General features: G+C 45.5%; 1 protein-coding gene across 1 annotated transcript in view; it reads left to right on the top strand.

Annotated features, from left to right (window-relative positions):
- The window catches only part of SH3RF2 (SH3 domain containing ring finger 2), a 111,587-nt gene that overhangs the window by 34,394 nt on the left and 52,063 nt on the right, over nt 1-25,130 (top strand). Inside the window, exons 3-5 of the mRNA XM_016202921.2 lie at nt 11,560-11,826; nt 14,608-14,703; nt 21,703-22,026. Of these exons, the coding sequence (XP_016058407.2) occupies nt 11,560-11,826; nt 14,608-14,703; nt 21,703-22,026 (687 nt within the window). The remainder of the gene's footprint in view (nt 1-11,559; nt 11,827-14,607; nt 14,704-21,702; nt 22,027-25,130) is intronic.

Genomic DNA, 25,130 nt, shown 5'->3' with positions numbered 1-25,130 from the left:
AAAGTGGAAATTGGGTTTAAGTGCCATCGCGAGGTTTAACATTGATTCATTCACTTATCCATTCCTTCAACAAATACTTGCTGAGTGCTCACTAGATGCAGCTAGAATGTAAGTCCCAGAAAGGCAGAGACTGTGTCTGGCTTACTTATTGCAGGCATTTGGTACATTCTTGCTGAGTGAATGAGTGGATGGCATCGCTTGCCAGGTGTTAGGAGTTTAAGATGGACAGTCATAGACCATGCAGAGTTCAGATCTGCTGGGCCGGCAGACAAGTAAACCAGCAATTACAAGGCACGGTGATGAATCCGTGATAGGGCAAGAATGGGGTCCAATGGCCCACAAAAAAGGAGACCCAGCTCACCTTGGGGGACAGTAAGGGCTTCCTGAAGACAACGATGCAGAAGACATGGAGGCAATGCCAAGGGTCTTGGCTCCTGTCTGGATATGACCTGATGGGAAAAAGAACTGCCCACACATTCTGCAGTAGCTCACATGCCTAGGACTACTGACTCTATCCCCGAGTGAAAAATGATTGCAAGACACCGTTATAGCTTAATCATAGGAGACGTTTCCATTTCTCAGGGACTTCCCGAGGGTTTCCCTAGATTCAGGATTCCTACTTGAAAGAAATGACCCTGTGCCTAGTGGGACAGATGACACGTGGGTCCTTAGCATCTTTCTGATATACACTCACTCCTAACATGGAGTCCAGCTCTATAGTCAGGCAAGGTACTTTGTCTCCAAGGTCAGATCTGTTCCATTTGGTATAAATGAGAGGAATGCTCTGAATTTTGGGTTGAAAGAGGCAGACAAGTTGCAGATTTGCAGAAGGTCCTGGGGTGAACATCTTGGCTTTGAGGGCAGCTGAACCCAGAGGGAAGAGTTCTAACTTCCCAGGCTTGCTGCTTTCAACACGGGTCATGCAGGCTTTTCCCCATGGTATCACCAAATTAAAGTGCAAATAGCTGTAGGTATGCACGCACACACACACACAAACATGCAAGCCTTGAAGGGTGAAGACCAATTAAGAAATAATCCATTCGAAATCAAGATGCAACTTTCTGGACAATAGAGGACAAGCCCAGCTACTTCAGCTCTCCTCGTCAAAGTCATTTTCCCCAAGGGTCTGGGAGCATTCAGTCATTTCATTCCCCGCCACTGCAGCTGGCCTGCTGGTGGCACCTACACCTCAGCAGCAATTCCAAGGAGGAACAAATACACAAAAGTAGAGAGAAGAGTACAATAAATTGCCTTCTACCCATGACTCAAATCTCAGTAGTTATCTACATGTTGCCAGTTTAGTTCCATTTCAAATCCATCACCTTTATTTCTGTACTACTGTAAAGATGCTCCTGGAGCACTGATCATTCACCTTAACATCCTGTTAGCTTTAGAGTTGGAAGGAGAGGTAACAAGAATCACCTCTTTGCAGCTGAGGTTCAGTGCCTCACCCAGAAATGCAAGTTTCTAGTTGAGCATCACATCTAGGGGCCAACCCCAGCCCCCAGACCAGATGGCCCCATTATCAGAAACATTTTGCGTTTGCCTGGGTCATGCTGTCACTAAGTCATTCCTCCTTCAGCTCCAGAAATCTTCACATGGGGGTGAGAGAGAGAAACAACTTGGGGGAGAAAGCCAGTGACCATGTAGCCAAAGCTTTATTTTCCTAAGCAAGAGGATCCTCCCTCTGCGTGGTGGATCTGGCTCAGCTTCTCAAGCCATATGGAAAGAGGCTCACGCACCAGGAGCCATGCCTTTAGGAAGAGCTCACTCTGGAGATGCAGATAATAGAAGGGAGCAGAATGACCTCCTGGGACGAGTGAGATAGCTCCTCCCTTGTCCTTCAGGCTGCCACACGCCTCCGGTCCTTCCTCAAGGGTGCCCTGTGCCCTCCTGGAGCACGAGATGGCAATGGAAATGCTTTGGTTCTCTGGACAATTCAGAGCTATCCCGCTGGGCATCTCTGGGACCTGGCACCCAACCCATTTCTAAAGCAACGCTGCGCAGCCGGCATAGCTCAGCAGCTGAGCATCGATCTATGACCCAGGAGATCGGGGTTCTATTCCTGGTCAGGGCACATGCCCGGGTTGCAGGCTCCATCCCCAGTTAGGGGCGTGCAGGAGGCAGCCGATCAATGACTCTCTCATCACTGTTGTTTCTCTCTCCCTCCCCCTTCCTCTCTCCAAAATCAATAACGACATATTTTTTAAAAATAATAATAAAGCAATGCCAAGCTATTTATTAGAACCAGCTCTTGTCAGGAGCCAGGGATATGGCTATGAGCATGTCTGGGATTACCTCCTATGATGGGGGAATGCAATCACCCCAAAACAATCTCAGGGAAGTGTTTGGAGGGAAAAGTGAAAGCATGCTGAAGGGGCTAATGATTGTGAGTTGTTCTTTCTCTGCCCACTGGGGTAAATTCCTGCTTCCTTCACCTTTCTCCTGCTACAGGGCCCTTGATGGGAGGCAGGGGGAACCAGGGGAAGAAGTCTGGCATATCCTGGAACTAAGGGAAAGTAGTGCTTAGTCAATATTTTATTAAGAGAGGAAGGAAAGCCCTAGCCAGGTGGCTTGGTCAATTGGAGTGTCATCCCGTGCTCCAAAAGGTTGCAGGTTCGATTCTCCGTCAGGGCACATGCCTAGGTTGCCGGTTCAATTCCCAGTCGGGGCATGAACAGGAGGCAGCCGATCAATGTTTCTCTCTTTCTCTCTCTCTCCCTTCCTCTCTCTCTAAAAATCAATAAAAACATACCCTCAGATGAGGATTTAAAAAAAAAAAGGAGAGGAAGGAAAGAATGTCATGCCCACTGGCTCAAAGTAGCAGAAGATAAATAAAGAAGGAAACTGGAGAGCCATGGTGTCCCAGCTCTCTACCCAGGACTGGGGGAAGACAGGTGTGAGACAGAAGACTGAGGGAAGGAGAAGCAAAGAGAGAAACACATGACAAAAATCACAGAACAGAATAGAGTCTCAGATGCAGATACAGGGCCAGGAATAACAATCTTACTTACATCAGTTTCCTCCCCAACTCTCAGCATTTCTCTCACCTCACTCTTCTTTTCCTCCATAAAACTTACTCCAACTTGTAATTATATATTTATCTGTTTATTTATAAGTTTGGTCTTTCGCTCTCCAACTACACAATGGTTGGCATAGTTGGCACTCAAAAAATTATTGAAAGAAAGAATGAATAACAACTAGGACTGGGAAAGTCAGGCCAGGGAGTTAACAGCAAGCTCATGACCCCCCTCTCCTCCCTTGGGCAAAATCTCTAAGAATCTTTGTTGATTGGATGATTATTTGCTGGACACACTGGTAAGTACTCCATGTAATTTATCTCATTAGTCCTCTCAACAAACCTCTGAAGTGTGTTCAGAGGTCCCCAAGACCCCCCTCGGATTCAACGATTCACTAGAAGGGCTCACGGAACGTAGCAACCCTGTTATACTCACAGTCACAATTTATTACAGTGAAAGGATATAGATTGAAGCCAGAAATGGGAAAAGCTACATGGGGCAGAGTGCAGGAGGGACCAGGCACGAGCTTTCAGTTGTCCTCTCCCAGAGAACACTTATTTCGCCCAGCAACAGCTCAGGACAACATGCATGAAATACTGCCGACCAAGGACGCGCACCAGAGACCGGCTGTCCAGGGACTTTCACTGGGTTTGGGTCAGGTGGTTGACCTTAGTCTCCAGCCCCTCCAGAAGTCAAGGTTCTACTGCATGACCCAAGGCCACCACCCTAAATCACATCATTAGCTTAGACTCTGCTGTGTCCCAAGGCCCCAGGCAGTCAAAATCTCTCTGATCAGGCAAGATATTTCAAGGGTTTAGAGGTCATCTCCCAGGTCAAGGGCCAAAACTTTCATTGGAATATGCACAATTTGTATAAACTAAACTTAACTGAGTTTACTGCACCCCCAATTTGTGGGTGATCCAAACTAAGAATCAAGAAGTGATTTGACCAGCCCTAGCCAGTTCATCTCAGTGGTTAGAGCATCGGCCGGTGGACTGAAGGGTCCTGGGTTCCATTCCAACCAAGCGCATGTACCTCAGTTGCAGGCTCAATTCCCAGTCCCAGTTGGGGTACGTGTGGGAAGCAACCAATCAATGTGCCTCACTCACATCTCTCTCTCTCTCTCTCTCCCCCTTCCACTCTCTCTGAAAAGCAGTGGGAAAAATATCCTCAGGTGAGGACTGAAAAAACAGAGGTGATTTGGCCAAAGTCACAAAAGCCAGAATGCAAACCGACATCCGACCTGACTCCAATACCTGTGCGCTGTTGCACCCTAGTACCTCCCCGAACAAGTAAAATTCTCTATGAAAAAAGAAACTCACATAGAGTGTCTCATAGCCTGGCCTCAAAATGGATGGCCACATTCAGGGATTTACACTTAGGAAGATCACAGTAATGTGTGCCTTCTGGTGACCTCAAGCCCCTAAGCAGCAGATGGTCTGGGCTTTGCCAAGAGCAGCCAGATCTGATCCTGTTGAGTGACTGTGGGTAGTTCTCCCTCCCCAGAGGAGAAGGGGAAACGTGCACAAGGGCCGGCCAGCACTTTCTAATACACACTCCACTGCCCCCAACAAAACTACTCCAGAGGGATTATCAGGGAGGGAGGGAGGCAGGTGGCTCCGCTGGCTAAGCAGAAACTAGCAAGTTGGGATCCAGGACAGTTAGTTGACCCTTTGTCTCACCAGTAGAGGGAAACCACGGGGAAGTCACATTTACCTTACCCAACATTCCCAAGGCCTGTTCTGCTAATCCTGCAAAGTGGGCCCGATGCAAGCACAAATCACATCAGCAGAGTAAACCTTCTGAGAAGCCAGTCAGCAACGAAATCTGTGTGACTTTAACTCAGTATTTCCTGAGCTTATTTGAGTATTGAACACTTTTCGAGTGTGTATAGCACCAAATTATTAAGTCAGGGCAATCTGGCAAATATGACCAAACTCTCCTTTTTTTTTTTTCCTTTTTTTTTCCAGCTCATACCAAATGATCTGATTTCAAATAATTATTATCAGTCATATTTCTTAAGCTCGCATGCTACAAGACTGGTAATTCCTGGTTGTTTCTTGATTAATTCACAAATTCATTCATCCATCAAGCATTTATTAAACACTTGTTTATGTTCAGGGCTCAGAGGCAGAGATACAGAGGTGCTTCAGACACAAGCCCTGAATGCTCCAGCAGAAAATTCATAGCCTAGTGGATAACTTGAGCCAAAGGCCAGGGTGTTTTTTCTTGGCTTCCTTCTGTGGTGATGGGTGATGCTATGGCCAGCTCGGGGAAGTAAGCAGTTAGCTCAGCATGTTGGTTTTGGCCCCACCCTATGCCAGGAATAGAGAGAACCAGGCCAAGCCCTTTCTAAATGAGTGGGAAATGTCACTAGAGCATGGTGAAGAGCTGCTCACACAGCAGCAGGTTGAGTTCTCACCTCCAGCTCACTTTTCTCCGTGTGTGCCTGACTTCGGTGGTTCTGCTCCACTTGGGCTCCTTTTCTGTACCCTGTTATCAATCCACATGCCTCCTTCATTGTTTTCAAATTGGGAATAAACTCAGGGCCCATTGGCAGCTTGATCTCCTGCTGTTTCTGAAGTCTGCTATTTGAATATTCCATTGTTAGATGGTTTTGTTGTTTCTGGGTTTTTTTACATGTGTTATTCAGGACTTGCTCAGTTTAAAGTGTCATAAAATAACTCCAGGTAATTTCAGTGATAAGTACCACACTGGGGATATAATCTCATTTAACTGTGTATCCTTCAGGCACAGCTGGATCTAGGTGTTCAATCATTATTATCCAGGCTCCATCTACCTACCTATCTCACTATATCTCTGGTTCTGCTGCCTTCTGCAGCTTTCTTCAGGAAGGTGTGTCTACTGGTTGGGAAATATCACCACTGATAGCCCACAGCTCACCATTCAAGGCTCAAGATCCAAAAGGAAGACTCACTTCTTGGCATCTATCTATCAAACTTCAAAGAAGATTCTAATTGGCCTTGTTTGGGGCACATGCCTGACCTGTACCAAGCACTGTGCGAGGGGGACTTGGGGACTCTAACTGGTCCACCTGGACCACATAACCCTGTGTGTGTGGTGAGGCCAGAGTGAATGGTATGCCCATCAGAAGAGCAAGCAGGTTCCTCAAAGAAGGGATGCTTGCCATAGTTTTACTACTAATAGCCATAATTACTCCACCGTAATTTTACTGTGAGTATCTCCACGTGCCCCTGCGTCCTTGTCTGTGGGCTCTGTGCTTCATCCCTCCATCAGAAGCATGGCCCTTGTGGCTTCCAGACCCCATGGAGGTGGCACAGCAATAGAAAATTGCAGGAGCATAGAAATCTTAAGCCTTTTGAATCTCAGCAAAGGAAAGCGTTTTAGGTACCCACCAGCTTCCGCTGGGTTATCTGACTTTCTGGAAACACCAGAAAAGAGAGCGTGGTAATGACCCGGCTGCGAGGCCTTCCCAGCTGCCCTGTTGCCCGCCCCCCCCCCCCCCCCCCCGCCTGCACCTGGGAAAACGTCTATTCTACGGGTGACGAACGACGTTACCAACAAGGCGACGCTGATTGCTGATGTGGCACTTGGAGTCACTTTCCCTTGAGAGAACAGCTGAGGACCGGATAGAATCAGCCAGCTGAGTCTCTTCAGGTGCTTACCTTTTATGTGAGGGCCCTGGAGCTCAATAATTCATGCTAATGCGGCCAGCACGTTCCGATTCTGATTACGAAGCAGGGCCCCCGGTGAGTTTTACGATGGGAAACATACTTCGGCGACTTCGGCTGGTTGAACGAGTGAGGCTGCTTTGAGGTCAGATGAGCCCAAGTGGGTCTGGGGGCTGCCACACCCTCGCCGTGTGACCTTGCGCCGCGACATCAAACATCCCCCAGTGTGTTTCGTCTTCAGTGAAACGGGGCGATGCCACCTGCCTCACTGGGCTTGGGGGTCGGATGAATGAGACGATACCTGGGAAGTGCCGTGGTGGAATACCGTCGGGAAGCCTCCTGTGGCTTGCCAGAGCCACGCTAACTGCTCCTTTCCTTCCCCTTTCAGACCCTCCTCTCTCTCTCCGCCTTCTCTAGCCCCCTTTTTACAGCCTGGAAGCCAATGTTTCCTGTAGCCGTGAGTGAGGAGCTGAGAGTGCCAGGGGAGGGGTAATGCGGGAGGAAAAGAAAGAAGATAAGAGGGTGTTGAAAGTAGAATTTGCAATTAACTTTCACAATACTTACGCATACTGAGGGAGAGAGAGAAAAGGTGATGGGCTTGGGGGGCAGAGTAAATACAGTGAATGATGCCCAATTTATATAGTTCAATGAAATCCCCTAGAAATATAAAAGTCTTTTTCTTTTGGATATCACCCTGGTCCCTGTCAATACCCAGCAGTCAGAGTCATCTGCAGGAAGTACTCCAGGTTCACACTGCGAGGTTTACAGACCCGAATATATACGTATTTCCTTCAGCAGGGGCATTGACGCTCTCAAGTGGTCCAGCGGCTTTGGAATATATGAGTACTGCTGGGCATGTGGAGTAAAAATAATGTATAAGTTTAAATCAACAGAAAGGGTATCGGCCATCAACAAAAAGAAACAATTATGAATTAACATCCTAGGTGAAGAAAGTACCACGGTTGACATTTGGTGTCAGAATACTAGAGGTGAAGCACGTTTGACAACACGTCGTGATGTTATGGGCTCCCTCCAACTCCCGCTGGACAGTCCACCAGAGCCCGAGGGTCATTCATGGTCAACAAAGCCATTAGCACTATCTCAGGGTTTCCAAGTTACTACATCTTCAAAGAGGTTTAAGCATTTAGTGCAGTTTCAGTTGTATACACATGCTCAGTAGTCATCAAAGTGCGTAAGCCAGCCCGGCCGGGCGTGGCTCAGCGGTTGAGCGTCGACCTAGGATCCAGGCGATCGGGGTTCGATTCCCAGTCAGGGCACATTCCTGAGTTGCAGGTTCAATCCCCAGTGGGGGGCGTGCAGGAGGCAGCTGATCAGTGACTCTCTCATCATTGATGTTTCTATCTCTCTCTCCCTCTCCTTTCCTCTCTCTGAAGTCAATAAAGATATATTTTTTAAAAAAAATTTTAAAAAAAATAATAAAATGCGTAAGCCATTTGCACTGGCTGTCTTCCAGAAAAGAAAGGAAGAGAGCAGCTTAGCCATTCACAAAACCACATCAAAACTTCATTGCTCCCCCCCTAATTAGAGTAAGATTTAACGCAGGCCAGGGGTCATCAAACTTAGATGCTGGGGGGGGGCTTGATAAAAATGCAGATACTTGAATCACACTTGAAATTCTGATCAGCTCGAGCCTGATTGGCTCAGTGGTTAGAGCGTCGGCCCTCGGACTGAAGGGTCCTGGGTTTGATTCCGGCCAAGGGCACGTACCTCGGTTGCAGGCTCAGTCCCCAGCCCGGGCTGGCTTGTGAGCGGGAGGCGACCAGTCGATGTGTCTCTGTCACATCGATGTTTCTCTCTGTCTCCCTCCCTCCTCCTTCCACTCTGAAAAACAATGGAAAAAAATATCCTCGGGTGAGGATTTAAAGAAAAGAGAGAGATTCTGGTCAAATAGGTCAAGGATGGGGTGAGGAACCTGCATTTTTAGCATCTGTCAGGATTCTGATGCCCGTGACCCACTGACTTCATTGTGAGCAACACTGGCCGACTGGTTAAGAGCTTGGCTTGGAGGCAGGCAGGCCTGAGTTCAAATCCTAACTCTACCACTTTCTAGCTTCATGACCCTGGGCAACTTCTTACGCCCTCTGATACCCAGTTTTCTAGTCACAGTTCGTTATGAAAATTATAAATGTATTGTGGAGTGTTTAGCACAGTGCCTGGCATACAGGAAAAAACAATAAATATTAGCTATCGCTATTATTCTTATGCAAAGTGAAAGGGGGCTTTAACTTTTTCCTTAATTTTAAAATTCTTCCTGTCTTTTCTTTTCCTTTTACAAACCCAAAATAACAGTGCATTAGACAAGGTGGGCGTTTATTTATCATTCAGACAAAAAAGCCTGGAAGCCAAGTAGCTCAGGACGCCAGCAGCAGCTCTGCGACCCAGCCCACTGCCTTTCCCATTGGGCGTGACCTTCGTCCTTTGTTCGGGATGGCAGCTGAGCCCACGTGGCAAACGGAGGGGAGGGGAAATGGGCCTGTCTCAGCAAGAACCCTTCCGAAAAGTTACCTACACCCCCCTGGCAGCACGGAGCTGCCCGGGCCCCTGGAAAACCTGACCACTGCTCTAAATGGTCACGTAACCAGAAAAAAGAAAAAAAAAATGGTGATTTATTTCCATGGAAAACGGGGGAGAAGGGATATGGAGGGGCAACTATTGCTCCCCGATCCAGCCAACATGGGGGTTTACAGATTCCGACCCCTCCCCACGTCTTCTGCTCTCATCCTGCGTCTGCCGACCTGCTTCCTTGTCAAGCAAGGGGAGTCTCCAAAAAGCCCGTTGCGTCGTTTGCTGATCCTACCCAGTGTGGCTCATTTTCTCTCCAAATCCCTCCCAAGTCTTTCGCTTCTCATCCCCCTGTGTTATTTATTTTATTTTTACAATCCAATTTTAATAGGCAATATAGTCATTTCATTGTAGAAAAGTTAGAAAACACAGCGAAGCACTTAGGGGAACAATGTTTTTAATATTCAGAAATCTCACCACAAAATGTTGGTGTATAGCCATCTAGTCTTTTCCCCAGGTAAAAAATATATATATGTTTAGATATAGATAGATAGATGATAGATAGATAGATAGATAGATAGATAGATAGATAGATAGATGATAGATAGATAGATAGATAGATAGATAGATAGATAGATAGATAGATGATAGATAGATAGATAGATGATAGATAGATAGATAGATAGATAGATAGATAGATAGATAGATAGATAATAGATAGATAGATCGATGATAGATAGATATTTATAGATTTCATTTATAATGAAAGCCTAGTCTACACAACTGTTTTAATCTCTTCTGTTATACTTAACAGTATATTATGAGTAACTCAGTGTTATTAATTATAGATCAGCATCATCAATTTTAATAACCACAGGGTGCCCATTGTATGGGTGCATCATATTTATTCAGCCAATTCCACTTATCCACGGCACTGTACTAAGTAAACCTCCTAGCACGCACACCTCTGCTCGCTGGTTTCCTGTGGGTGAGCTGGGTTCCCCTAGTTTCCTACCCCTTTGGGCTCCCTCTCCTGTATCCAGGGACCGGCAGAAGAGCTTGCTCTGCCATCCATCAGCAAGACGATGCTGTTCAGGTCTTGTCTCTACCCCTAAGCTGCTTGAAATTCCTTTTCAAACGAACACAGCAGACTCAGGAGGTCCATGAAGAACTGAATTAATGCCTTCTTACACCCCCTTACGAATAGCAAGACTGCCCCCAGGAGAGGGGACTGTTTCACCCTAGTGCTGAGAAAAGCACAAAATAAAACACAGTCCCAGGTGCCACGGACGGGCTTTCTATTAAACCTAAGTTATTAGAACTCTCACTTTGCCAGGTTGACTTCAAGGAGACCAGAGCAAGGCCATTTCTGCGTGCAGAAACCGTTTTGATTCGGGGGAAAAAAAAAATGCATTTGACTGAAGTAATTATTTAGACGGACAACAGATTTGACAAATGATGATACTTTAGCTAAATTTTTTTAATTGATGATTGATTTCTGACTAATGATGTGTGTCAGTTGCACTTCCTAATGATGCCAACACTCGTGAGGTTTGCAGTTTCTAGAGAACGCTGAAGACGTGTTACGTTGATTCACCCTCATGTAACAATTTCTATTTTCGCGGAGTTTTCAGCCCAGTTTTCCTCCCATCGATACTGAGGAGTATATAGAATTGGTGTCATAAGCCCTCCATTATATGTGATGATAATAAGAGAGGTCGTTTATTGAGCACATACTACGTACCAAGCAACAAGCTAAAAGTATTATGAATATGTCTTACTCCTCACAACGACGCTAATGGGGGGGGGGGGAGGTTATTCTATTATTACCCCCATTTTATACGTGAATATGCTTTACGAAAGACTAAATAACTTGACCATGGTCACACAGGAAAAAGAGGTGGCGCCAGAACTCAAAATCAGTATCCAGGCCCCGGAGTCACCGACTCACTCAAGGGCGTGTAGTTGTGGAATTAAGTCCCAGGTCCTGTTCCCTGCACAGTAGTTAAGCACAGGCGCTCTAAAATCAGGTGGCCATTTCCCAACTGTGTCACCTCAGGCAAGTCATTAAACCACTCTGTGCCTCAGTCGCCCTACTTAGAAACGGGGATGATTAGAGCCCATCCCAAAGATACGGCCCACAGATCGTATAATTCCACCATGTGATTCTGCATGTAATTCGCCACCTAATTCTGCCCGTTCGCAGCAGCCTCCTTGGCTGTCAGCCTTGCATTCGGTGTTTACAGACCCGCGGGGCGACCCGCCTTCAGCACTTAGCACACCGGGAGCCCTCCGTAGGTGATTATTAATATGATTCATTCTGTCCCTCCAGCCTCTAAGCCAAGCGCATGTTTCCTTGGCAGGTGCCTCGAGCGAAGGCCTTATGCAACTACCGAGGGCAGAACCCCGGCGACCTGAGCTTTAACAAGGGAGATGTCATCCTCCTGCGGAGACAGCTGGACGAGAACTGGTACCAGGGGGAGGTCAACGGGGTCAGCGGCTTCTTCCCAGCCAGCTCGGTGGCAGTCATCAAGCAGCTGCCCCAGCCGCCCCCACTGTGCCGGGCCCTCTACAACTTCGACCTGCGGAAGGACAAGAGCGACAGCCAAGACTGCCTGACCTTCCTCAAGGTGGGCTTCCGGGCGGCCGCCGACGCGACTGGGGACCGCGCGGAGACTGCGGCAGGACCCGGAGTTGTTTGTTTAATATTTGCTTATTTTTTTCAACTATATCTATTTTATACATAAGCGTATATATGTATGTATGTGTGAATACACATAGGTGCTTATTCATGTAATATGTGTGTATAATTTAAACTACACTAGAGAAATCTACTAATAGCAATTTTATAGAAACCCTTAAGCCTTTTCTATTGCAGTAACAAAAATAAGCATTTACACATTCATTCGTTAGTTCATTCATTCGTTCATTCATTCATTCATTCATTCATTCATTCATTCATTCATTCATTCATTCTACAGTCACTTTGAGCACCTCTTCTTTGCAGGCACTGGGGCTACAGCCTGAATGAGTCCCAGTCCCTGCCCTCAGAGTAGTGGGAGGAACAGACACGGGGGCAGAAAATTACAGACACAATTTGATAACATGCTTGCAAAACTACAGTCCTTACTTCTTTATCATGTATCTGTAAGGCAGCCTTGCTGACCAAGTGCTTAGCACCTAATTCTTCTCATTTTCAACCATGTTTTGCTGTAAAAGCCGCATTCAAAACACTCCAAACACACACCATAATATAATTATACCTTTGTATAGATAACTAACCTCTCACAAGACATATTTTCCAAGGACATTAACTACCCTAAAGTTTTTTGCCTTCATACCTCTCCTAAAGTCTAGACGACTTTAATTCTGTGTCTAGTATTTATCATTCCTTAAACATTCACATTTTCTCATAGAAACCATAGTTGGGGTGATTTTCATTCTTTGCTGCTTATGGCAAATCACATATAAGAAGTGGCACCGTTAAGGTGGCTCAGGAAAGGTCTTCTGTTCTGTAAAAGATTTTTATCCCACTGCTGCCAGAAATGAGATTTTCTCCAGTCCCTCCTCCTAGATAACCTCACTGCCCTCCACACTCTGAAATACTGATCATTCTTGTCTTGGCACCTCCAAGTGAGTGCCCTGAGGAAGGTCATTCTGTAGCCCAAACTGCAAAGTCTATATTTCAATCGCAGTCAGGGGAAGGACAGTTCAATTCCAGAAGCATTTTTTCAGTATTTAGATACTGAGCTCTGGGGACACAGCTGGAGGGAGACATAGGCAGGAAGCATTATGTTTTGGGTGTTTTTTTGGGGGGGTTCCCCCTCTCTGGGAATTCGCACACTGAGACACTTACTCTACCAGCTCATTCATTCAGTGAGCCCATCCATGTGCCAAGCTGACCACTGGGGACAAAGTGACGAGTCACCGTCCCTGCCTTCACAGAGCCAGCAGTCTAGTGGAAGGAACAGACATATAAGTGGGAAATTATGACAAGGATCCAGAAGACAGGATTCGATCCATTCTGGAGGGGTATGGGAGGCTGAGTCTGCGCTAGTCTGCTCTTTCTGAACTCAGCGTATCCAAATTAAACCCGTGATCCTTCCCTGGTGTTTTCCAAACCATTACATTGTACCATTTATTCACACAGTCATTACTCATGCATGCACACATTCGAGAAATATGTCTTGGATGACTCCCGAAGGGGGTGCCACCGCATTAGGTGCTGGGGGCATGGAACTGGGCAAAACAGACATAGGCCGTGCACATGTGGAGTCTGCGTTCTGATGGGGTGGGTAGGCATCAAAGAAGCAATAACCTCTAAAAGCGTAGTTGCAAATTGTAATAAGGACAGAAAGGTTAAGAAAAGATACAGTGCAGTAAATGGATTTAGATTCAGACTCATTTAAATTACCCAGGGGCATGGATCAGAAGGTCAAAGAGATCAGTGACGACTATTCAGGTTTAGATTGGTGACCAGGTATAGATGTGAAAGGTGCCCCTGATGGGGTATTAAGTGCAAAATCAATGTGTCCTACATTTGTGCAAAGTACAAAAATAGGCAAAATGAACGTAAACACCCGGAGTCAGAAGGGTGGTTACCTCTTGCTGGGCGATAGGAAAGGGTACGAAGGAGCCTTCTGGATACTGGAGTGTTCTATAACTCTTGATCTGGATGAGGGTCAGACAGAGTCCACATAAAAATTCATCAAGTTATACATCTAACATGTATGTACTTTATTACATTCATTTGTGTATTTTTTTGGAAAAGATTTTTAAAATTAGCATGTTTATAGACACATGTATATATGTTTTCTCTTCATAGAAAAGAATCTGGAAAAAAGGTATTAACCAAGGTGCTTACAGTGGTTGTACCTATATTGTGGTAGAATTTTTTTCTTTGTTTTGCTTATCTGTGTTTTCAAATGTTTCTACAAATCTACATATAACCTTTCATAATAAGAAAATTTTGAATTAAAAGGCACTTTACATTTGATACATGAAATATTGATGGGTTCTGAGAGGTCTTCGAAATCAGAATGAAATTCATTCTTCCTTTTGTTAAAATAAAAGTCTGTCTCCCTGTGACTTTCATCCTGATATCCTCATCAGATTAATTTAAATGAAAAGCCCCGATCCTGCTGGTGATTGAAAATTAGAAATATTTCTAAGTTTTCCTTTGGAGTCCATTGACCCTTCAAATTATTGCTATTTCTCATGTGTCTTTGTGATCCAAATCTGGCCCTTTACGGAGAAAGATCATTTAGCAGGAAAATTCTGTAAATAAGTCATGAACGAACCACATTCCTTGCACCTTGTACCACCTGGGACTCCAAGCTGATGTCCGCTGCAAGATTTAGCCACCTGAAAACTGCGAATAAATGCTGACCATGGGACTTTTTCTCTTTCAGGATGACATCATCACTGTGATCAGCCGAGTGGATGAGAACTGGGCAGAAGGAAAGTTGGGAGACAAAATAGGCATCTTCCCAATCTTGTTTGTTGAGGTGCGTGAGTATTAAGCCTACATCTGTTTCAAGCTTCCCAGAAAGACGCATGCACCGCAGTGATTCCTGAGGGCGATTTCTATTTGATCTGAGGTGTATTCAGAACTAACTAAAGTCCCTAAATTAAAAATGCCAGATGATAGTATCCAGTTCTGGGAAGAGTGTGGGGCAAGGGGCCTTTCACTCTGCTGATAGGAATGGGAACTGGTGTAATCCCTCATATTCAAACTGAAACTCATATCGAGAATGTTAAAAATGTTCATCTCCTTTGAGTCAGCAATTCCACATGTGAGAGTTTATGGTAAGGTAACATTCAAACAAATGCAGAGATATATGTATAGGATGTGCGAAAGTATTCACTGTAGCGTTGTGTGTAATGGTAAAAACAAAACAAAACAAAACCTGAAATAATCTAAAAAAACAACAATTAGGTTTAGTTTTTAAAAATAATGGTGATGCCCAGCCAGCATGGCTCAGTGGTTGAGAATCGACCTAGGATCCTGGAGATCGAGGTTTGATTCCTGGTCAGGGCACACACCCGGGTTGTAGGTTCGATCCCCAGTGGGGGGCGGCAGGAGGCAGCCGATCAATGACTCTCTCATCATTGATGTTTCTGCCTCTCTCTTTCCCTCTCCCTTCCTCTCTCTGAAATCAGTAAAGATATATTTTTTTAAAAAATAAAATAAAGTAAAAAATAAAAATAATAGTGATGGAAATATATATACTTATTAAAAATAATATTGGAGAAGAATATTCAGTATCATGGAGTATTTGGTATTATGGAAAAATGTTTATGATTTATTAAGTAAAATAAAGTTTCATGGCCCGGCCGGCTTGGCTCAGCAGTTGAGCATTGACCTAGGATCCAGGAGATCGAGGTTCGATTCCCAGTCAGGGCACATTCCTGAGTTGCAGGTTCAATCCCCAGTGGGGGGCGTGCAGGAGGCAGCTGATCAGTGACTCTCTCATCATTGATGTTTCTATCTCTCTCTCCCTTTCCCTTCCTCTCTCTGAAATCAATTTTTTAAAATATTTTTAAAAAATAAAGTTTAATGGGTATGGAGCTTCAGATTTAGAAGAAGAAAAAGTTCTGGAGATCTGTTTCACAACAATGTGAATATACTTAACACTACTGAACTGTACACTTAAAAATTGGTCATATGACAAATTTTATGTTCCATGGTTCTCGCCACAATAAAAAGAAACAAATTGAACTATATAAAACTAGCCCTATAAATATATGTGTGTATATATTAGTAGATAAAGGGCTAAAAGGAAATGTGCCAAAATATTAATGGTGATGATCACCGGATGGTGAGATTCTAGATGATTTTCATTTTCTTCTGCTGGCTTATATTTTGTAAATCTTCTGAAATGAGCACATATCACTTGGTTTTTAAAGAAAGAAAGAACACATGCTAGACTCTCTATCCAATATGACCTGAGTCCCTAACCTCTGTAGCCTTCAGCCTCACCCTAGCTTGAAGCAGGTCATTACAAATTTAAAGGAGAAGATTCATTGATTAACTGCATTTATTGGGTGCTTACAAACCATAAAGCAGTAAAAGTAAGCAGTGGGGAGCTATGAAAGAAGTAAAAGGGCCTGGCTGGTGAGGCTCAGTTGGTTGAGCTCCATCGGATGCACCAAGAGGTGGCCAGTTCGATTCCCGGTCACGCACATGTCCTGTAGAGGGCTGCCAGTAGAGGGCATCCAGGAGGCAGGCCATCAATGTCTTGCTCTCATCAATGTTTCTCTCCCTCTCCCTTCTCTCCCTAAAAAAAATCCATAAAAACATATTTTCTTAAAAAAAAGAAAAGAAATAAAAGGCATACTCCCAGCCATCTTAGCAGAGAGAGTGGGGTGAAAACAGAACAGCGGCATGATTGGAGAGATGGAGCCAATTCTTTCATTCCTAAGAACCAAAGCAGGTTCTGAAGTGAAGGCTGTGTCCAGAATGCTGCACAGCTGTCAGGGTTTTCTGTACCCCCTCTACTCCATCAGTGTCGAAGGGATGAAAATGGAATGGAGGGAAGGAGGAAGGGTCCAGAGAGGCTGGTCTATCTCTAATAAGGCCTCATTCCCAGCGCTTTATCTCCTGCTGAGGCCCCCACCAGGCATAGCCACCCAATTCCCTCCTCCTGTTCAAATTTCACTCATTTAACAAGGAGCACCTAGAAACCCACTTTCCCCATAAAATCTTAGCAACCAGTTGCACACTCATTTATCTCTTCTCTGAACACCTCGCCTAACACAGAACAAATACTCCATAAGAGAAACATTGCTTAACAAGTGAATGAATGAAAAAAAATATTTAGGAGATTCTCAGAGTAATTTGGAAAGAAACTAGAGAACAAACCATTCAATGTGACCACATTCTAAACATATATTCAGTCATTCGACTACTTTTTCACTGAGCGCCTGCTATGTCAGGTCCTGTGCTAAGTTCCAAAGATACAAGACAGGGTCCCTACTTTCAGATTGTGAAGTCAGACATTAATCAAGCAATTATAAGTGTGATGAATGACACAAAGAATAAAGTGGGGAACTTTGTGGAGAGAGAGGATATGATGTGCAGTTTCTCTGGTTTGGGGATCAGCAAATACCTCTTAAGCCAAGATCTGACAGATGATTAGGAGTTACGTAGCTAAGGATGAAGGAAAGAGTGTTATAGGGAATGGGGGTAACGTGCAAAAGTCCTGCAGGCTGAGGAACTGTGATATATCCATGGACCAAAAGAATACTAGAGCTGAAGCTTAGAGAGTAAAAAAGTGACCCCAAAATGGAGCCAGGGAAATAAATGGGGGACAGATTCAGAGAGCTTTACAAACCATCCTGTGTTAATAATAGTTTATGCCAAGGTAACCAACAGCCCCAAAATCTCAGTGGCTTAACAAAGAAAAAGTTATTTCTCACCCACATTATATGTTCGACCCAGAATGGTGAGAGGCTCTGCTCACATGAGTCACGCAGGGACCCAGGCCAGTAAGGCCGGCGCATCTTGTAGTGGCACCAACTGGAACACACGGACTTCCTAGTTTCCGTGGCAGGGGAAGTGTGAGGAGGAGCAGGTTGTATATCAGCCAATGCCTCGGCTCAGAAGGGACACCTGTCAGTCCCACTCACAGCCCGTTGGCCGGAACCAGTCACAGAGCCCTACGTGTCTTCAAGTCAGCTTGAGTACAGGGGGAGCACAGAGAGGGGGTACTTGGTGAGTGTGCTTGTCTCTGTCATAGGCCAAGTTCGAGCTTGATGCAGAAGTCAGGAGAAGCTATCGAAAGGTTTTAAGCGAGGCAGTGATTCCCGCAGGTCTGGGTTTCCCAAGGACTGCTCTGGCTACAGGGGGAAGGATGATTTGAAAAGGGAAGGAGAGAAAACACGCAGAAAGAACAGCCAGGAGCTACTGCGTGGCTCCGTTAGAAGGCGATGGTGGCTCTGACCTGTAGATCGGAATCTGCCCATTCGAGGGCCTTTTTGGGGGTAGGCCCAGCAGGCTAGGAGGCTGACAGAAGTAGGGAGGAGAGGAGAGGAGGTGATCAAGGATCATGCCCCCTTTCTGATCCGTGTGCCTAGGTCGGTGGGGGAGCCACTTGCTGGGTCAGGCAACACCTGCTGAAGGGAAACAATTACGTGGATTGGAGACAGTGGCTAAGACTCTCAGGGCAGAGAGGAGCTACAGCTCGTGTCTAGCTGAACACCCAGGAAAGCTGGGATTTTTGCAGATGAGACCTCACACAGCCCCCCGCGTTATCTTAAGAAGCTTCTTCATAGCTGGGACTGGGGAGAGGCACCGATGATTGTATGACCCGTTTCTGACACCCTTCTTTCCCCAAACGTCTGCCTTTAATAATTATTCACTTGGCTACTCTCCCCGCGACTTCACCTCTAAAGCTGGTCATCACAAGAACCCTCAAGATTATCATCAAATTAGCCATTGCTTTATTTGTTCTTCAAACAAATAAAAGGAGGGGAAGAAAGATAATAAATGGTCTCTCTAATCCGGGAGCCTGGTTTTCCAAAATTCCTTGAAACCTAAACTGAGCTTCCTAAGGCAGTGCCTCAGTTTTGACTTCAGTCGTTTCACTAAGACCAGCACTTACTGAGGACTCTTAAGTACGTTTTGAATTTCCAGGGCCATGCAAAGCAACTGGAAGGAAGGAAAGCTTTCTCATGAGAGCCAAGCAGGGTGTGTGTGTGTGTTTTGGCATAAGCAGGATTTTTCTTGTTAATGTAGCATTTGATGTATTGAATGGCACGTAGATAAAAGGGCGGTAAAACAAACCCTGCGCTTACACCACTCTTGTCAGGACTTCTCCAACAGGGCGTCCCTGGGTTAAGTGAATCTTGCTCGGCCCAATGAACCTCAAGGACACTGTTTCAAATGAGCGGGCACATATTTAAGAGATGTGCAGTCCTTCCCCAAATGAGCCATTAGTCACGTAGGCAGAGCACAGACGGGGAGTCACCCAGCTTCCTTGGTCAGCGATGCTGATGGAAACGCTGATGGTGTTGCTCACCTGGCCACAGGACAATTAGGTGGAAGCAGAAAAACATTAATTCATTGTGGCTGTGAATTCATTGTGGTCACTCATTCAACTCAAAGAGCGTACACTGTCCCTTTACAGGGGGGACAATGGAGGGACAGGCGCTCTGGGGAACGGAAGGACACTGTCCCCAATCGGAGGCTGTGAGGGCCTGCCTAAACAACTTCAGCAACTTCCTAACTGGTCTCCGTCCTTGTAATCTGGAACAACAGCTTTTCTGTACTTATTCTTACTTATATACAGTAAAATTTACATCGTTCGGTGTCCAGCTGTACATGTTTTGGTAAATGCAGTCAGGGTAACCCCCATCGACATGGAGAGGAGTTCCAGCGCTCCCAAACACACGAGGTGATGCTGCCCCTGGGGGGGTAGCTCCTCCCTGACTCCCAGCCCCTGGCAATCTGTTCCCTGATCTGTTCCCTGTCCCTATAGTTTTCCCTTTCTGGAACATCATAGAAACAGTCATACAGAATGCAGCCTGCTGAGCCTGGCTGCTTTCGCTTCGCATAATGCGTTTCAGACCCATCCACGTTGTTGCAGGTAGCATGTAGCAAGTAGTTCATCCCTGTTCAGGACTGAATAATATTCCATTGTGCGGATGCCCCGGGGTCTGTGTACTCAGCCACCAGCCGAAAGACACTGTGGTTGTTTCCAGTGGTTGGCAACTAGGATTAAAGCTGCTATAAACATTTGCATATCATTTTTTTGAGTGAGCATATGTTTTCATTTCTCTCGGGTAATTATCTGGGAGTGGAATTGCAGGCCTGGATGCTAAGTATGTGTGTTTTTTTAAAGTATGTGTTTACTTAATAAATAGATAGATATAAATAGATAGATGATAGCTAGATAGATGATGATAGATAGACAGACAGACAGATGATAGATAGATGATAGATAGATGATAGATAGATAGATAGATAGATAGATAGATAGATAGATAGATGATAGATAGATAGATGATAGATAGATAGATAGATAGATAGATAGATAGATAGATAGATAGATAGATAGATGATAGATAGATGATAGATAGATAGATAGATAGATAGATAGATAGATGATAGATAGATAGATAGATAGATAGATAGATAGATAGATAGATAGATAGATAGATAGATAGATAGATAAAGTAGCCCCCTCCCCCAGTCACTCTCTGTCACAGGAGAAGACTTATTACTACTGGATATTTTCTTGTTTGCTTATTGCATGCTGGCTTGACCATTTACAAATCACCCCTTCTGGGCTTCAGCTTTCTTATCTTTAAAGTGGACATTATAATGCTCCCTCCCCTACTTGATGACTTTTTTCCAAAATATTACAAGCCTCTTGAGGCAGAAACTACACCTGTTTTAAATCTTCTATCTTGGCCATTGTAATCATTTGTACATTGTTGTTGAAAAGTTCTTAGACGGGCATAGTCCCTTTTACCTCTATAGCTGAATCTCTAAATTATAATGAGACAGACGTGGTTTTAGAGGGTGACTGGTAACAAACATAACGATGCAAATTTAAGTACTTGTTCTGGAAAATTTTATTGATACAAACCCCTGTTTTGCTAACATATTTCAGGTTTCTGAAGGAACTGCACTCGCAAGGGTACTCAAAATATAATGCAGTCAGTGGTTGTGCTAGAACTAGTTGGTGCTAGACTGCAAGAGCTGGTTGTTATATTTTCAGGACTCTTGCTAGCCAGTTGTTAAACCGCTGGTAGATATTTACACCACAGATATTGGTAGACTCTACAAATCAGGGTTTTGCTTGTTTGTTCTTCTGGTTTACCAGCACACCGCTAAGAGGCGTAGAGCAAAAGAGAATGGTGATAAGATGGAAGTATTTAAAGAAACTAGTAAAAGATGGTCTGAGCACAAAGATTCAGGATCCTGAAGGATTTCTATTCCGGCTCAAACACTTATCAAATAAATGAACTTGAGCAACTTCATCCACTCATTCTTCCACGAACACTCACTCAGGTTCCACTGCGGGGTGCAGCAGAGAAGCTCACAGTCCAGGGGGGAGGAAAGTCCGTAATTACAGCAGAGGATGAAAGCTGCCGTGATGGGAAAGCACAGGGCCATGGGGACACGCAGCCAACCGGGGGGCATTGAGAGGTGGCTGAAGGAGGCGGGCAGGAGTCCACTAGGTGGAAAGGGCTGGGACGTGGCTGGGAGGAAGAGTAAGGGAGGAGTTGGTCCCGATCAGGAAAGAATATCATGGCTTATTTGTAACCCATTGGACCTTGGGAAAGAGGGAAAGAGTAGACACACTTTGCAAGAGGGTTGGGAGAACTTACTGATACGGTGAAGAAACTGGAGCATACTGATAAAGGGTGGAAGCTGACCAAGGGCTGGCGAGGGAGCTGGTGGCATCTGAACTGGCTTCAGACTAGCCCGAGTAAGACTTCGCTGCTCATATTAGACCAGGAAGACTAACTTCTCACCCCACCTTTGGTCTTTTCAGCCAAACCTCACCGCCAGACACCTGCTGGAGAAGCACAAAGGCCGCCAGGTGTCCCGCACAAAAAGCCTGTCCCTGGTGCCCTCGCCCTCCAGAGGCAAAGCCACCAATGCGTCCACCCTCCGAAGGGGCCCTGGGTCCAGAAGGAAGGGGCCCGGGCAGTTCTCCATCACGACGGCCTTGAACACCCTCAACAGGATGGTCCATTCTCCCTCGGGGCGCCACATGGTGGAGATCAGCACCCCGGTGCTTATCAGCTCTAGCAACCCCTCTGTGATCGGCCAGCACGTGGAGAGAGCGGACACTCTTCCCAGCCCTGTGGGACAGGTAGGGGACAGACCCCTGGGATAAGGGGACCATGCAGTTGGGCAAGTGACTCACACCACGTCACAAGCAAAACTGGATGGTCTGCTAAGCATCCATAATGCATAACAATAACTAATGCCACTGTATCGTGTGTCAAAGCTGTGACCTCATCTCGACCTTGAAACAGCCTGTGGCTTAGGTGTGATTATTGTCACCCACTTTGCAGATGGGAAAACCGAGGCGTATAGTTTAACGACTTGTCACATTCTCACGGAAACTTTGCCTTCCCCACTAAGAGCCCTGACATGGTTCCTTTCCCTTAGAGAACTTCTCTTTAGGAAGGTAATGGCACCCACCTTCCAGAGGGGCTCCTGGCATCACAATTTGAAATGTACTGGTCCCTCCCCCGGCAAGGTATTAGGCATCATGCAGAAAAGAAGAAAAAGAATTTATGGGTTATTGGGCATTTTCAGGACCTGAAATAATTTGCAGGGCCTGGTGGGAAGTGCAAATGCAAATGCAAATGCAGCTCCCTTGCTCAGAAGTGGGTAAGAATTTCAGGATGGCACAGCAGGGCATTAAACCACGAGGAGGGCCCTTCTGAGCACAGAGCCCATGGCCGCAGATGCCCCACACCCACGGAGCCAGGCCAGGGTGTCCTCCTGTGGGGCGTCTAATAAGATACTGCGCGCAAAGTGCTTAGCACCAGGCCAGGCACGGACTAAGCGCCCGACGGGCATTAGCTCCTAATACCGTTATTCATAAGCCTGGGCACCGAGCCGTCAGCTGAAGGGAGACGACCCAAGGGGCGACCGGCACTTGAGAAGCAGAAGGACTTCTGAGGGCGTGCGGCCCGTCAGGCTGAAGGGCACTTTAGGAGGTGCAGGGCCGGAGGTGCGGGGCAGGGTAATTAAGGAGGGCGAGCTGGGCGCCCCGGGAAACACCCTGGAACCGGGCAGGTGGCAACTTGGCAGGACGGACCTCAACTTGCACTGATGCATTTTTTTAAAGCTGTGAATCTTGTTTTCAAACACGAATCTCTACCTTGGGATTAAATGGCTTAATTGGACAATAATCCCTTTTTAACAAGAGAGGGAAAGGGTGAAACCAAGGGCCCCTGAGAGGCCCGTGTGCTGGTCTCAAAGGAAGTCACCTTTTATAGCACTTCACACCCACCCGTGCCACGGTCACCGCGGGGCTGGCTGACCACGTAACTCTGCCGGCCACCCGCAGGCGCACGCACGGGGCCTACTGACTCACAATGAAGCCAGAGAGGGGCAGAACTTTTCTGAAACTCTTCTTTAGACATAGACAGAGATAGAGAAAGTACAGCCCGCTCTCAGTAGATGCAAGCGAGCGAGCTCAGCTGTAAGTTGGCTTCTCAAAAGATGTAGTCCAATCACTGTCCATGGGTCCTTTTAATTCTTCTGCCTGCTCATTTAGCTCATCTACAGAGAGGCGGGACAGGAGTGAGAGTCCTAGTAGAATTCAAAACAAGTAGTATTTCTTTCTAGTTTTCACGAAGAGTGAGAATTCCAAAACGTGGCCTATGCATATCCTAGTCCCAGGAACCACTGCACGGTATTGGCAGCTTTTTCTCGATCCACATGGCTGTGGATTATAAGTATCTCTACGTTGTTGCCCAGGTATCAAAACTCTTAAAATGTCCCACGTATAAGCTACATCTAATGATGAATGGAAAACTAAACAAAGGATAGGTTCTCCTGCTTCCTTTTTCGCTCACATCCTGGAGAGCTGTGGTTGGGTCTAGCTTATCAAGCTCGCCCCACCTTCCTCATCCCGGTGCCCTGCCTAGACCCTACTAAGTGCTCAATAAATCAAGGAATCAAGACTTTTGGCTTAATCATCTGGGCAGATGGTGATGACATATACTTAGGGAATACTAAAGGAGGGATAATTTCCTATAAAAGATCACAGGTTGGTGTAACTCTTTCAACCAATAAACATCTATTGAGTGCTTGCAATGTACTAGTAACCATGGTGAGTACTGGGGGCTCTACTACCAAAACCACAAGAACAGCAATAATAATCTCAAACACTTATTGAAACTAATAAGATGGATGAATGGATGGATAGATGATAGATAGATAAGATAGAGGATAGATAGATAGATAGATAGATAGATAGATAGATAGATAGATAGATAGATAGATAGATGATAGATAGATGATAGATAGATGATAGATAGATAGATGATAAAGGTAGATAAATGATAGATGATAGATAGATAAATAAGGTAGACAGATGATAGATAGATGATAGATGATAGATAGATAGATGATAGATAGATGATGATAGATAGATAGATAGATAGATAGATAGATAGATAGATAGATAGATAGATGATAGATAGATAGATGATAGGTAGAATGATTTCCTCTGATAACAAAGTCTTTTTTTTATTACCAGTCCCCTGAGTCCTGACCTCCATCCTAAAATATAAGAGCCTTTGTAAGGAAGTAGTATCACCACTTTACAACGAGGTGATTAAGTCCACAAAAGAATGATTTGGCCAAAGTTCCTATAATTAGCGAACAGTGAGGGTCTAGATGGACCCTAGAATTGTCTCATTTTGGAGCATCAGCTCTGTCACTGCACTATCCCTCAACAGAGACCTCAGCAGGCAACATCATTTGTCAGGGTAGTTTGCCTTGGGTACCTGCATTGGAATCTTCTCTTGACTCCAAGGCCTTCCAGCATTCTCTTCTCCTCAATGGAGGCTTTGCCCTAAGTCATCTGCACCTAGAGGTTTGCATTTGCTGTCACTTTGTTCCTTTACACACTCCCAACTGTATCCAAGCATTGTGTATGGTACTGAAGGCACCAGGAGTAAGCTCTTATCCTTAACGAACTCACCATCTGGCAGGTGTACAAAAAAATAAATGACCAACTGTAGCAGAGTTAGGCTTCCTAAAGGGACATGAGGACCCTCATGGCACCCATGCTGACTTAGGCGGTGAAGAGCCTCGGAAGTTAACAACAAAGAACTGTGGACTGAGAAAATTATTCCCTTTTCAGTTCCCCCCAAGCCCCTTGAGAATATGGAGAAGGTCTCAGTCTGTCCTGAACACCTCTCCACCACTTGCTAATCTCCCTCTAGCAAG

The sequence above is a fragment of the Miniopterus natalensis genome, chromosome 4 (genome assembly GCF_054644295.1).
Source record: "Miniopterus natalensis isolate mMinNat1 chromosome 4, mMinNat1.hap1, whole genome shotgun sequence".
NCBI classification, from domain to species: Eukaryota; Metazoa; Chordata; class Mammalia; order Chiroptera; family Miniopteridae; genus Miniopterus; species Miniopterus natalensis.
The sequence above is the reverse complement of the archived record's forward strand: the minus strand, read 5'-3'. Positions and strand labels throughout refer to the sequence as shown.